The 14,825-nt window shown below is 32.8% G+C and overlaps 1 protein-coding gene across 1 annotated transcript in view; it reads left to right on the top strand.

Annotated features, from left to right (window-relative positions):
- The window catches only part of NEK10 (Serine/threonine-protein kinase Nek10), a 46,547-nt gene that overhangs the window by 30,930 nt on the left and 792 nt on the right, over positions 1 to 14,825 (top strand). The window contains exons 13-17 of the mRNA XM_051209090.1: positions 2,673 to 2,923; positions 4,188 to 4,369; positions 7,393 to 7,420; positions 9,687 to 9,870; positions 13,145 to 13,299. Coding sequence (XP_051074513.1) covers positions 2,673 to 2,923; positions 4,188 to 4,369; positions 7,393 to 7,420; positions 9,687 to 9,870; positions 13,145 to 13,299 — 800 coding nt within the window. The remainder of the gene's footprint in view (positions 1 to 2,672; positions 2,924 to 4,187; positions 4,370 to 7,392; positions 7,421 to 9,686; positions 9,871 to 13,144; positions 13,300 to 14,825) is intronic.

The raw sequence follows: 14,825 nt of genomic DNA, 5'->3' as shown, positions 1-14,825 counted from the left end.
AAATAAAAGTTCAAGTTCAAGGTTTAAAAATTTGTTAATGAATCATCGATGTGCATGTCAAATTTAAGAATCAAACAAACACATAATTGTATTGCTAACAAGTCATTAAATTCAGTCAAAAATAAAGATGCATGTGAAATAAACAGGTTGAATAAAGAGAAAATTCAAATTACTTGTCAAACAAAAATTTGCCAGGTGTTTGCTAGTTGAAGACCATCCTTTCAGTTCAGGCTGTTCTTGTTCGCCCATATATACAACGTTTCTGCTGTCAGTCTTTCTTTATGAGTGTTAAAACCTTTCTGAAGTATTTCGGTCTCTTCAAATTTAATCTTGTGTTCTGTTTCTAACGCGTGTAACGCTTATTCTCAAGTTTCTTCACATCAACCGAGGATTTGGGAACATTTTTCAAACATTGTTTGTGTTCCTTCAACCTTACATTCAATTGTCTGGATGTTTCTCCAACATAGGCTGCATTACAATCATGACAGTTGATCTCATACACAATATTCTGTTGTTTTCCCTTTGGTAACCTGTCCTTAACTTTCACTAATGTCGATCTTAAGGTGTTACTTGCCCTAAAATACACTCTTATATCATGTTTGTTTAGAATCCGCTTGGTTTCTTCTGATGTTTCACTACGGTATGGGATTGTGGTGTGTGCTACTTATATTGACATAAATAGTATATGATGTTAGTCGTAAACAGAAGGTCTGGAAGCAGAGACACAAGAGGATCGAACAGTAAAGAATGGAAACAAAATGCAAGAACAATGAAGTCTGAGTCATTTTGAGACAATCGATGAACATTTTACAAATTAAGCACTTTATGATTAGATTTTATTAATAAGTTCTGTAATTTTGTGTTAAATACATTCGATTGACCCCACTTGTGTTCTGTTCACTACAGGATGACTACGGTGTACTTCCAAACGTTTCGTATACATTCTAGTTTAGTTTTTCTCTCGTTTTTAACAATCTTCTTTAAAAATTCTTTTGGGTAGTTGTTATCCCTAGGAGTAGAAAATACTTTATTCAGTTCAGTTCGTTGGTTTTCACTATCTGTAACAAGCTTAGTACTTCTGTTCATTAAATTTTTTACAACATTAACTTTCGTGCACTGTGCATGAACCGAATCAAAATCTAAGTATCTCTCGGAATGTGTTGATTCCCTGTAAACATTTATTTTCAACTTATTATTATTGTGTCTACGTTCAACCAAACAATCGAGAAATGCTAGTTTGTGGTCAAATGATTCTATTTCCTTCGTTAACTTAATGTTTTCTGAAATGCTGTTTACATTGTCAAATAATTCTTCTAAACCATCCCGTTTATTAATAATAAAAGTGTAGTCCACATACCGTAACCATACCTTTGGTGGACATACACTTCTTGCGATTGCACTAGTTTCTAGGGAATGCATGAATAAATTCGCTACATTCGGAGAAACTGGTGAACCCATCTCTATACTCTCTTTCTGTTTGTAAAGGTGACCTTGGAATATGAATAAAGCAGATCTTAAACATAATTCCAAGCATTTGATAATCTCAGATGGATCTAACGAGCAACGTAAATTCAAATCTGAATCAGATTCTAAACAATCCTTGATAATATCCAAAGCTCTACATTTGAAAAATGTTTCTACTTACCGCTTTTTTAGCGAGTTAATTTTCTAAGGGATGGGGTCGCTAACCCAATGCCCAACCCTCCCTCTTTATCCGGGCTTGGGACCGGCAGTAACCCCCGGAGGGGCTCCAGGTGGAGAGCAAACCAGATCCCAGTAGACGAAGAAATCAGGGAGAAGCGACGGAAGTGGATAGGACACACATTCAAAAAAGCACCAAACTGCGTCACAGGGCAAGCCCTCACATGGAGTCCTCAAGGCCAAGGGAAAAGAGGGAGACCAAAAAATACATTACGCCGGGAAATGGAGATAGACATGAGAAAAATGAACAAGAATTGGATGGAATTACAAAAGAAGGCCCAGGACAGAGTGAGTTGGAGAATGCTGGTCGGCGGCCTATGCTCCACTGGGAGTAACAGGCACGTGAAGTGAAAGCTCTATTGATAGGTACATTATTGAATAAGGAAGATACATCAAAACTTGTCATAATTTCATCCTCTTCTATATCGATGATATCAATCAAATTCTTGAATTCCATAGAGTTTTTAATTCCATGATTAATCAGTTTTTCATACGGTTTGAGTATCTAAGCTAAATATTTGGCTAGATTATAAGTCGGCGAATTTGTAAAGTCTACCACTAGTCTTACTGGAGTATTACTCTTGTGAATTTTTGGGAGTCCATAAAATCTGAAAGGGTTACAACTCTTTGGGTGTAACATAAACCATAATGACGATCCTAGCTTAGCCTTTAATGACTGTAAGAGTTTACTGGTTTCCGCCTTGAGTTTATTAAGAGTTGTTCTACTTTTCGATTTATTATTGAATTGTTGGTTGATGTAGACTATCTCTCACAGCTCCGAATAATAGTCAAGAAACCTAGTCTTTTTCTTTCGCTTTAGTCAATGGTGAGTGTAAATAATAATGAGGAATCATTTCACTAATTTCAATTTCTATCCTTTCGTTTGAGAATCGTGCATATTTTAATAATAATTGTATATTTAATCTAACAATACCTATTTTATATATTTTTAAAATGAAACTCATCTGTAGTCCAGAAATGATACAATGTCTTCCGTATGGTGAAGGTGCAGATATATGGGCACTTGGTTGTATTCTATATCAGATGTGTACATTTACTTCACCATTTCAAGGTGAATGCATTCTTAGTACTGCATCACGTATCGTAAAAGGTGAATATCAATCAGTCAAAATTAAATGTCCAAATCAATATTCTAATCTTGTTGATCAAATAATTGAAGTTTGTCTAAAACCTGATCCAGCTCAGAGACCTGATATAACAGGTAAACTACAAAATAAGCGAGCATTTTATACATCTGTTTATTGTATATGAATATAATTCACTGCACTCAAATAATTGCATTATTTGTATTGCATTATTTTGTAAAAGTTTGAACTCTTCTGAAATAGATCAACACCTTTGATACGATTAAAGCTTCTTGAGAACAATGTAGATTTCTTATTGATCATGGTTTATGACAGGGTTGATGGGACTAATAATAAGATTTGGAATTTTCCTGATATGGTATGAATTTTAGTTAGAATTTAAAATTGACCTTTTCATATAAATCACTAACTAGTATTAAACATTGCTGCCGTAATAGTAATAATGATTGGAATGATGAACCGAAAAATTTTAGACCACCATTGAAAACTTGGAAGCACTGAACGGTTGTTTTGTCCTAGTATGAGACTCCTCCTCGCACATAGGGATCGACTTCAGGACTTCCGATCTCGCGCGTGAACGCTTAACCTCTAGACCACTGAGCCAGCATCCAGTGTTGCTAATGTCTAACTTCAGCCAATCCACATTAGTCGGTTCATAATTTTAATGAAATTCAGCGATCTATACAATCCTATACTGATAATGGTGATAATAATGATATTAAAATTAATAATAATAGTCTCCCTAAGGGAGTCTCCGCCGTTGTTGAAAATCGGTGCTAAGGATATAATGTAGAAATTATCACAGTTGTTTTGTGTTTCAACATTTTTGTGATACGTAAAGAGATTATTAAGTGGCATGTTCTTCTAATCTTGAGGTTGATAACGTCTTCCTGTCGATTTCATGATTTGATGGCTTGTAAACTATTTGTATTACATTCAATAACGTAATTCCACGTACTGAAAAAGTATGATACTTGTTTCATAAAATCAGGTTTATTTTCTTAATATCTTAACATACAACAAATAAAGGTAATTAATATCACGTACTAACTTAGCATTAAAATCCTCAGTAGTGCACAGCCACAACCACGATAGTAATTGAACAATAGTCAAATCAAATAGTCAGTACATTACCTTCAGTCCTGATAACAAATAATTTTGTTCATTCGGTTCGCAGAAAACGGTTGGAGTTGTGTTCAATGTATTGAGAAACATCTTGCTGGAGTAGACTGTTGTATTAAAAGCTAAACCTTTGTTTGGAACAAACTAACAACTTTAATTTTCATGTTTGTATATAGGAAATTGTATTTTTAATTGATAAAGAGCATAAATTTCTTAGTGTAAATACAATTTATGTGTTTACTTCATTGTTTATTTTAGGTGTGGCTACTTATTTGACCAGTGATATTCTGTCCCAATTAGATGCTACACAATCAAAATGCGCAAAAATTAAAGGAAAATTAAAAGAGTTTCAAAATACCATTATATGTGATTTGTGTTGTCCTTTTAAACACTCTAAGGATGAACAAGTTTATGCGAAACATAGTACATATATTAATAAAGTAAGAAGTTCAAGTAGTCTTTTAGGCATGTATTATGTAATCAAATAACTATTTAAATGAGGAAATAAAGTATGCAACACTTAATCCTCTCTCTCTATTCACTTTAGGACAGGAAAATCTGTTTATTCTATAGCATTCGATAATTTGGCGTCAAATATGCAAATTTAGTTTTCAGATCATAACACTGTTTTCATCGTTGACAAATTTCATAGTTATTAACACAAGTCTCTTTGCACATCTAACGCATTTTTGCACTGTTTATAAATTTTATTTTTTAAATATTATTATCATCCTTTATGGTTGTTTTGTATTAATGTATCAACCTGTTACCCACTAATTATTATTGTAAACCAAACAACTCATCTACAAGCTATCACTTACTAATGTGAAGTAAACATCGGGTTCGATGCAGAATACTGGTGAGAAGCCCATTCTCCTCCATGAGAGGTCACAACAGTCCACTATCCCTCATTTTTATTATTGTTCTGTGTGTTATTATAACTATACAAATGAAATTATCACTTTTTGTTTTAACAAACTGAATATTCATGACCAAAGTCATTAAATAACTGTAACTAGACAACTATTCGCAAATCACAGAACACTTGATCTGTTTCCTTCTGGTATTGGACTTCCTAACAATGTATATCCACAGCCTAACCAAGAGTAAAAATTGACATATAGATGCTTTGTGGCAGGGATTATTCTTAAAAGTGTATACTATTTGATGTCTGTTAGCTTTGAATTTGAATAAGTGGGTTTCTAAAAATTACTTGGAAAGAGAACTTTTCAATTTGATTCAGGACATATACATATTTTTGAGTATTATCACTAGGGTTTGACTAGGTAATTTCAAATAAATTGAGCATTGGATAGATTGAAGAGGAAGAATGTATTATTTTTCCTTGAAAAAACTTGGACCAGATTGCCAGGTGAAACGTTGGTTTTACTTCAAATTCATTCGCTGAGATTTTACAAATACATTCTACCTCTTTAATGTCTCACATCAGCTCAGCGCTCAAACACTGTGAAACTATTCGATCAAATTTAGAATAAAGTTCTTATTTATTGGATAGATTGTTTGTAATAAATATATTATATTTGTAAAGTCCCAATTAGTAAGAAATCGATTTTCTAATATTTCATCACCTAGTTTAATCCACTTGTTCCGACAACAAGAATAAATAAACAAATTAAACTAGCGTAGATTTAAACACATTGCAACTTTACAAATGTATTATTTTTATTATTAAGTATAACATTTTGTTGTTTTATGATATGGTATCAGTATACTATCATTCATATAGCTTACTTATTTCTGACTGAACATGTGTTTACTGGTAAACATATTTGAATAATAGGATATTCAAGGTATAATAACTATTACAAGAAAAGATGGATAGCGGCTAGCAGTGAAATACATCACGCTCATTTCGCCCTATTTGGGACTCGTCATTTGGATGTACCTGTATTTCAGAGTTGATATTCACTTTGGGACTCGAACCCAATACTGTTTACTTCAAATGCCATCGCATTACTCACTTAGCTACTGAGTTCAGATAGCCACTTGCTTGTGCAATGGGGTGAAGTTTAAATTCATTTGGTATTGTTTACTTGAATCATCCCATTGATGTTTAGGACTTCAATTGATCAGTCAGGACGAAATACTCATCCTGGATTCCACTGCTATACACTATCCATCTTTGCTTATAATGCTTGTGAATTAAGGCATTATAAAGGCAATACACAGAGTATGCACATCTGCCAATGGTAGACGAATCGATTGCATTCCTAAACATTAATGGGAAGATTCAAGTAAACAATACCAAGTGAATTTATAATAATTATTACTTGTAATAATTGACAATATTTATCCTGAATAACACTGTTGAACATGGATAAAAAAATTTTAAACGGGAATGTTTCTTAACCGTATAATGAAACTTTTTTTAAGCTTTGTAATTAACTACCAGACAATGTTTCAAAGATCATAAATTCTCTAATGAATTTAACTGTTAAAATTTAACTATTTGCTTCTAATTATCTTTCAAAAAGAAGTTAATTACTACTTAGAACACGATTAATTTTACTCTTAAGATTTCAAAGATAAAAATATCCAGCTGTTGGGATATTCAGAAAAATATCCCGAAAGTTATTCTGTTAAGTCTAACGCTATCATTGGACTTGAAATGGTATCATTTTCCTATTGGTCAATATTGATTTCATGTGTCATTTTCCTGCTGGTCAATACTTATTTCGCGTGTCAAATGTTATTTTCTATTTTATGGTACGATGTGGTCTACTTGATTGGTATATAAACAGAGTCTGCTTACAATATAACGATTCATATCTCAGAGGCTGAGACTTGTGTTCTGGACTCAACTGGCTGGGCTAGACAGGGAGGCGGAACCAATCAGAACTCTAGGTAGTTCTAACGTGTTTTACACGTCTTTGGTCCAGTCGATAATACGCTGCTCTCTAATCTGCAGTCACAGTTATAACACCAGGGTACTTTTATTATTTGAAAGGTCATTTCTGCCTGTTTACTAAATGAACATAAATATATTGAATTATTAGTTTAGTGGTTGTGGAGATTGTTAAGCTTATGATTGAGATCACGAACTGATTGATGTTAGACCACCATTAAAAACCTGGAAACAGTGGATGGCCGTTTCGTCCTATTGTGGGACTCCTCAGCAGTGCGCATCCACAATAGACAATAACACCATTGGGTTCCGGCTCAGTGGTCCAGTAGGTTAAGCGTTCGCGCGCGAGACTAGAGGTACTGTGTTCGAATCCCGCGAGTGGGATCATGGATGCGCACTGCTGAGGAGTACCACAATATGACGAAACGGCCGTCCAGTGCTTCCAGGTTTTCCATGGTGGTATAGCTTCAATTGACTCATGATTTCAACCAGTGAAATATACTTCTATTGTATATCATAAATAATAAAAATTATAAATTACATTTTTAATATGCCTAATGAATATATTTTATACATCAATTTTATGATTCATTACAGGTTAGAGTACCTGATTCCAATGTAGAAAGTAAGTCATTTTTTAATAGTAATATTCTATTTAGTACGATAGTTATAAATATGATCGTAATTTTATGAAGTTGTATTTTTCTTGTGTGACCTGAACTCTAGTAGCTTTGATATAATGGAATAATTCACATCATGATAAACTTGAGTATTGTAGATTGTTCATCAGATAAATAAATTAAACGTTTACTTAAACTTCATTTTTAGTTAACAATTAGGGAAGTACATTTCTCACAATCAGTGAATTGTAATTTTTATCTTATAAATAATGATATTGATAATATTTCACAATTATGTTACTTACTTACTTTACTTTAAAAGGTTTGAATAATTTTTTCTGGTTAGTGTTTTTTTAGCGAGTTAGTTTTCTACGGGATAGGGTCGCTAACCCCATGCCCCACCCTCCTCCTTTATCCGGGCTTGGGACCGGCAGTAACCCCCGAAGGGACTTCAGGCGAAGTTAATTATGTTACTTACTGATATTTATTATTCTCACTTCAGTTTATGCATCATACAAATATGTTATTTAATTACATACATCATCAATGTGTTAAAGTAATCTTCTAGAATTACAGTAGTAAATCGGTCCAGATAAACAACTAATATATTAGCCGTTCACATTAAAATGGAATTATGATCATTTATGAACTTCAATTAGATTTTTGTTAACCGTTACTAGACTGGATATTGTTTCTGCTTGAATTGTGCAACGTTTATCTAATATAATAGTTATGAACAACGTTTTCACTTATGTATTGAATGAATCAAATTTACTTCTTATTTAGCTTGTAAGATTAAATGGGTTAATTGTAATTACAAATGATTAGACATGAAGTTATTTTCAAATAGTAATATACGAAACATTTTCTAACCGTATTTTCACTCAACCACCTTAATTCATAAACATACTGCGTAATCATATATTAAGTAGGCAATGTATAAGCAAAAATACATCGAATGCCTTTAGCCGGTCATTTCATTGATTTTTTCTTATTTTTACAATATACTATTATTTATTAACTGGATAGTGATATTAAATATTGTATGGTGCAAAGCGGAAAAGCATAGATTGTTATCCTATAAATTACAGTTAAACCATTAAGTTGTTGCGTTATTTCAACTAGTAACTAGATTTGATTGTATAAGCTATTAAGATGGATAAAAGTTTTAAATTTGTATCAAGAATTCATTTTTTTATTAGTTGTTGGAATATTTCCATTAACGTTTAGGACTACACTTGACCAGTCTCTTATTGGTATATGTGCATCCTGCGCGAATTGTCTCGCTATTGCCTTAAGTTACAGGCATTATAACATCAATGGGAATATTCAGACAACCAATACAACAATAAATTAAACGTCATCCGAGTGCGCAGGCTGGTGGCTATCTGGACTCAGTAACTCAGTAGATAACGCGATGGCGTTTGAAGCGAACTGTACTGGATTCTAGTCCCAAATTGAACATCAACTCTGGGATGCGAAAACATCCAGCTGGCGAGTCCCAAATAGGACGAAACGCGCATCCTGGATTCTACCGCGGGCCATCATCCATCTGTGCTTATGGTGCTTGTGTTAAGAACGTTTGGATTACCTTAAAATGTTTGGCTTGTCCTTGTGGAGTTTTAGCATCTAACCTTACAATATGAAGATGCTTAAAATTATTATCCAGAATATGATGTTAAATTATTCCACAATATTATTTTAATATTGGAAGTAAAAAATAATGTAGATTCTTGTTAGATTGTTTTAATATGAGAACTCTGGGATTCTGTTGTAGTCGCTCGAATAACTACATAGTAATACACTTCTCATCGATTCTCAGAGTTCTAAATATTGTAGGAATGCTAGACAGTTACTCTCAAAGATGAAATTATTCCGAAGAAGACCTTTCAGGACAACTGATCAACAATAAAAGTCACTTTATCCATCAAAATTACACAACTTTGTACAAAATATTTAACTAAAATAAGTCCGATTAGAAGAAATCATTAAAAGCGTAAATAATTGTAAACTTTAAATAGCGTAGGTCGAGCATCAATCCTATGTAGGTATTAGGTTAACTTCCTGTCATCTATATGAAAATTTTATCCATTTAATTAAAATTCAGTTAACAACATAACTGACTACAAATTTCACTACTAATTATTGCTCAAGTGTCTTATTTTAATTTTTCAAAATATTCACAAAATATTAGGGAACTACTTCCCAACGTCATCGTATTACTGATTATTCTAATTTTTTCCTTTTTAAAAAAATTACTTTTTTTTTTAGAAATATCAACTACTGCACAAATTTTGCCTACGATAACAATCAATCAAGGTAATTTACGTGAAATCAATGATCCAGTACTCGGTATGATTACAGTAATGCATAAGTTGGGATACCTTTCTCAAGAATCCTCATTCAAAAATGATATCAGCTTAGAATATGAAGCTATTAAGTATATAGTGAAAAGGTAATTAAATAAATTTTATATCTGCTTCGTTTTTTGCTGAATTATGGAATGTTTTAAGGGTAGATTCTGAAAATCTCTCAGAATTTGTTTTGATACATTAGTACTGTTATGTTAGTTTTATGGACATTTCGTCATTCAGCTAGTCATAGATAATGTGGAACTTGTCAACAATGTGTATTGATCTAATTTGACATAGTCCTTTTCAGTACAACAATTGATAGATTGACTAAAACTGAACCCAGAAAAAAATATATGTCACAGTAAAATTATTGACATACAAGATATGGTATCCAAACGAATCAATGAAACTGGAGAATAAAATGTGTAGAATGGTGAACAAATTCTATAAGAAGATAGGGAATGAATACAACTGTGAGATTTCGGTTGATTTTATCACTTGGTATCTCCAACTACAGGATATGATCATAATACTGATCTCAACCTGGAAATCTGTACTTATTAACATGTATACGTATAAATATTGATAATCATCTTATTTTAGTTTGGTCTTCCCTAATATTTTATTTCCCTACTTCTTTTTTAACCATTATTGTGGGTCTTATTATGTGAAAGCGATTTTATACAATATGAACATTATCTTCACCACTGTACATATCAGAACAATGAATAATAACTATTCCATTAGGCTTTGAGATTCTATTGAAGTGTTCACTCATCATCACTTTTAATATTAAGCTGAGATTTTTCATATTGCACTTCTAACAAGATCTCATTAATCCAATGAGCCAATATCTAAAAGTTCATATTTCTAATCAGTTAATTTTGGATATAGCATGAACCTTAATTAATGTCATTGCTCTACTCTGCTTGTTATAACTTCCCACGATAGCACATCAGAGAAGCCGGAATAGCTTAGTTGGTAGAGCGTAAAACTGAAGTTCTAGGTGTCCTCGGTTCGATCTCGGGTTCTGGCTGGCAGTTAGCTCTCAGTTTGCCCACAAATGCCCTGGTGCGGTCAAAGGTAAGGAGAATCAACTTTTCCTTTCGAAATTCTCTCACATGGCCACGTGTATATAGCCGCTGTCATGGAAGTCCTACTCACTGCCTTCTCGCTGCGAGGATTGTTGTTTACGAAATTAACAGGACGAAAAGCGAATGTCTGAGGTTTTAATCGGGTTAATGGACGCGGAGGGTCCACATAGGCGAGTTGAAAAACCCTGATTCCAAACCAATGGTGTACATGGGCTCCAGGATCTTGAGAGAACAAAAGTCGTATGTACCTATTGTTGATCACCAGCTACCATGTGACTGTATCTTTTAACATTGCTCCACTGCCCTGTGGATTAGACCTCTAGGTCAAAGAAAACCACCTGCTTCGGTTTGAGCACTCAGGCAGTATTCCAGCCCTCACACAAATGAAATGACGAAGTGGGGCACATGTTTAAATAAATAAGCAAATGAGAGCCAACTGGAACGTAGTTATGGGTAAATAAAAGTTGACTTGAAAGTTTCGCACAGTTTAGAAGTGATTCTCATCATTCAAATTATCATAAATTAAGAATTTTTGCCAAGTAACTCGATGTTGTTTGAACTAAAAATGTAAAATGAAATTGATAGAATTGTATGATAGTGTTAGCATATATTAAATCTTACCAACAAATTTCATAATTTTGTTTAAATATTGCTGTATCAATTAAAGTTCATTTAAAGTAAAGCTGTAAAATGCATTCATTTAATACTATTAGTTGTACATGTACTTGAGTAAGAATAAATTATTGTAAAGACAAATGCTTTTATTGTGGTCAAAAGGAACCTCTATGTAGATGGAATTATGAAATGTTAGTAGTTTAGGAAGCTAAGGACCATCATACAAAGTTTTTGATTTAGTTTGAGACTATTTTCAATCATGCTTACCTCAAATGGAATCAAACCTGAAACAAAATATGTAACATACAAAGATACTCTTCACGAAATTATCTCTCTTATTCGGACTAACTGTTATTGCCTAGATATTGGCAATAATTTTAAATAATACCATATGAATAATTACAATTAGACATTTGATTAGGAAAATTCCCGAAATATTTTTATAAATAAAAGATAGAATTTATACGGATATTCGTCAAGATTAGAACAAATAGTTTGGCATAAACTGGGCCTCGAGTATAGAGTAGTCATTATATATGAAAATTATATTTGAAATAATCTCAGCGGTTGAAATTTAAATAATCCGAACGTTTCGTTCAACTAACTTGTCAGGACTTCTTCAGGGTAATAATCAAAATCAAAAACCATCAAAAGATAGAATATAAGTTTTTAAAGTTTCTTTATAGGAGCTTAATAATGAAGTTAAACAACTGAAATATTTCTTTTTTATTATTGAATAAATTATTCATTTATTCAAAAATTGACAAAATGGGATATCATCTTAGGATGAAACTATAATTTATGGACGACCTTTGAGCGACGCTACACTGACCTTGAGAGTGTTTACTTAATAACTAGGACCAAATGAGAGTTATAAACCTATGTGAGGAACTCGAATTACGATTTACAGTTGATAGTTAAGGTTACGAATTAGATTTAGGGTTTTGATCACGAATTGACATAATCTATAATGAGTGAACTTCGTGACGAAATCCGAGACCTGTTATCTTATACCTGATTGGTTCGTCCATAAATTATAATCTCGCCTATATTAATTCAAATTATCCAGTATGTTGAATCTTTAATAAAATTGTTACAGCTATATAATGGTGGTAACCGATTATTCTTAAATTCTCACATTTTATTCCTTCTTGTTTTTGTAAGGGAAACTTCAAGTCGTTGATCACTGTTATAGTCAAAATATCACTAGATACTTTACTCATCATTCAAAGCTAAATATCATGAATAGAATTATATTATATAACAAAAAAGAAAAGATGTAAATATTTTATAAATTTGATTCTTATCAGAAGGGGTTTTGTGGAGATTTTAGAAATTTCACTGATTGAAATCATGAGTCAATCCGCGCAATTTCGTGGATTGGTTGAAGTTAGACATTAACACCATTGGACGCCGACTGGTCCAGTGGTCTAGTTGGTTAAGTGTCTGGCCCGAGACTGATAGGTCCTGGGTTGGAATCTCGCGGGGTGCGGGATCGTGGATGCGCACTGCTGAGGAGTCCCATACTAGGACGAGAAAGCCGTCCAGTGCTTCTAGGTTTTCCATGGTGGTCTAACTTCAATGGACTCATGATTTCAATCAGTGAAGTTTGATTCTGTAATTATTTTTAATCTTTTCTTTTTTCTTTGTACCAAATTTGTTATAGCTACCAACATCGGTTATTTGCTGCCGGTATAAAACCACTTACACTAAAAGAGGAATTATTTAAACTTACATCTTATTGTTCAGATTGTATAAATGATAAATTTTTGGAGATTAATAATAAAGAGAGTAATTCTTCATTACTGAATATACTTAAAAGTAATTACGTGGTATCTATTTTATGATTACAAATTGCTCAACCATAGTTTACATTTGACCAACTGTTATATTGTAAAATTACTATATATATTTTTTTGATTATTGGAATTAATTCGATGTAAGAAGCAAGTATGGAAAATATCGTTAGGAATTAGCTCAGTGTTAACTTGTTGAGCTGATATTAGAAAAAAATAACATAAGTATAAATGGCTATGAAAAGAGTTAGCTGGTTTGTTGACTTTTTCAAGGTTCACCTGACATTCGTTCATTCAATATATCGATTAAGAATATGGTCAGTCTTATATTACTTTTGGTATAAAATGCATTCTAACTTTTATTTAGATTTATCGAATACTATAAAAGGTGTAGCGGTAAATAAGTCCCCAAAATAAATAGCTCTGTAAGGTTTCGACATTGGATGCTGACCACATTAGTTTTAATGGACTTACCTAGCTGAAGGCGCTCGGTCATGCATCCGCCCCAGATCACGAGTGGGAACGCCGTGTTCAACAACCCCTACAATCGCTAGCCAGATTAGATCAGACGATCCTCAATATATTGATGGCCTATCAGATATATCTTCGAACCTCCTCGCTTCTGTCTTTTGATTTCACTTGATGGGTACGATTCATATTAGGTGTTACTGGTTAAAGCGTTGTCAAACTCCGAATACCTGTGGCATCTTCAAAGGTAAAAGTTTAACGAGTCAGTTTATCTCAATAATTTCTCAAAGGTTTTTAAACTAGGCTTCAAGACCCCACTGATTTTGCTCTGTGGACTAGTAATCTGATTGATAATCTTTAAGCAGGTTTTTATTCATTATTTAATAACACATTTATGTCTTGGCTATTTCGTCTTAGATCTCTTTATACTGCGATTTATATGGTTTGTGGAAATATGGCGAATTAAGATGAAGTATCTATTGATTTTTAACGCAATCATAGATTTCTTATCCTCAAATTTTATTTCAACTTATTCTAAGGTTTATTCTGCAAATTAACTTCAAAATTACATATACCTCATTGGTATAGACCGTCAATGAATGACCTTAGGATAACAATTCTTTAGATATTTCGAGTACTTTGACCCAAAGCTTATTACATTACTATTATTGAAACTAGGTCACAATTTGATGGTCCTGGAAGAATTGAGGCGAATTAAAGTTCAGGATGATTAGATCAAGTAATCGATGAAAACAGTTTTGAGTTATATAACAATGTGTAAGTTCTCTATATCAAGTTCACGGCGTTGACAAACGTTTTATAAGGAGCTTATATGTGACATAGTTCGCAGCGTTATATTTTTTCTATGTTAATTCAATACGTGCCTATATGAAGCAACGTAATGTTGTCCTATGTTATACAATATTTTATCTGTGTAAATTATCAGAGTAAATTCACATATACCAGATAGTTAATCTAAACTTTACCGATCCAATCTTCAATCAGAAAGATGTGAAAAATCGGAGTATAACGTTATTTACTCTCACCGATAATATTTAGAGAAAGGCGACCAAGTATTTGTTT

Source organism: Schistosoma haematobium, chromosome 1 (assembly GCF_000699445.3).
Source record: "Schistosoma haematobium chromosome 1, whole genome shotgun sequence".
Classification (NCBI taxonomy): Eukaryota; Metazoa; Platyhelminthes; class Trematoda; order Strigeidida; family Schistosomatidae; genus Schistosoma; species Schistosoma haematobium.
This window is presented reverse-complemented; position numbering and strand designations above follow the sequence as displayed.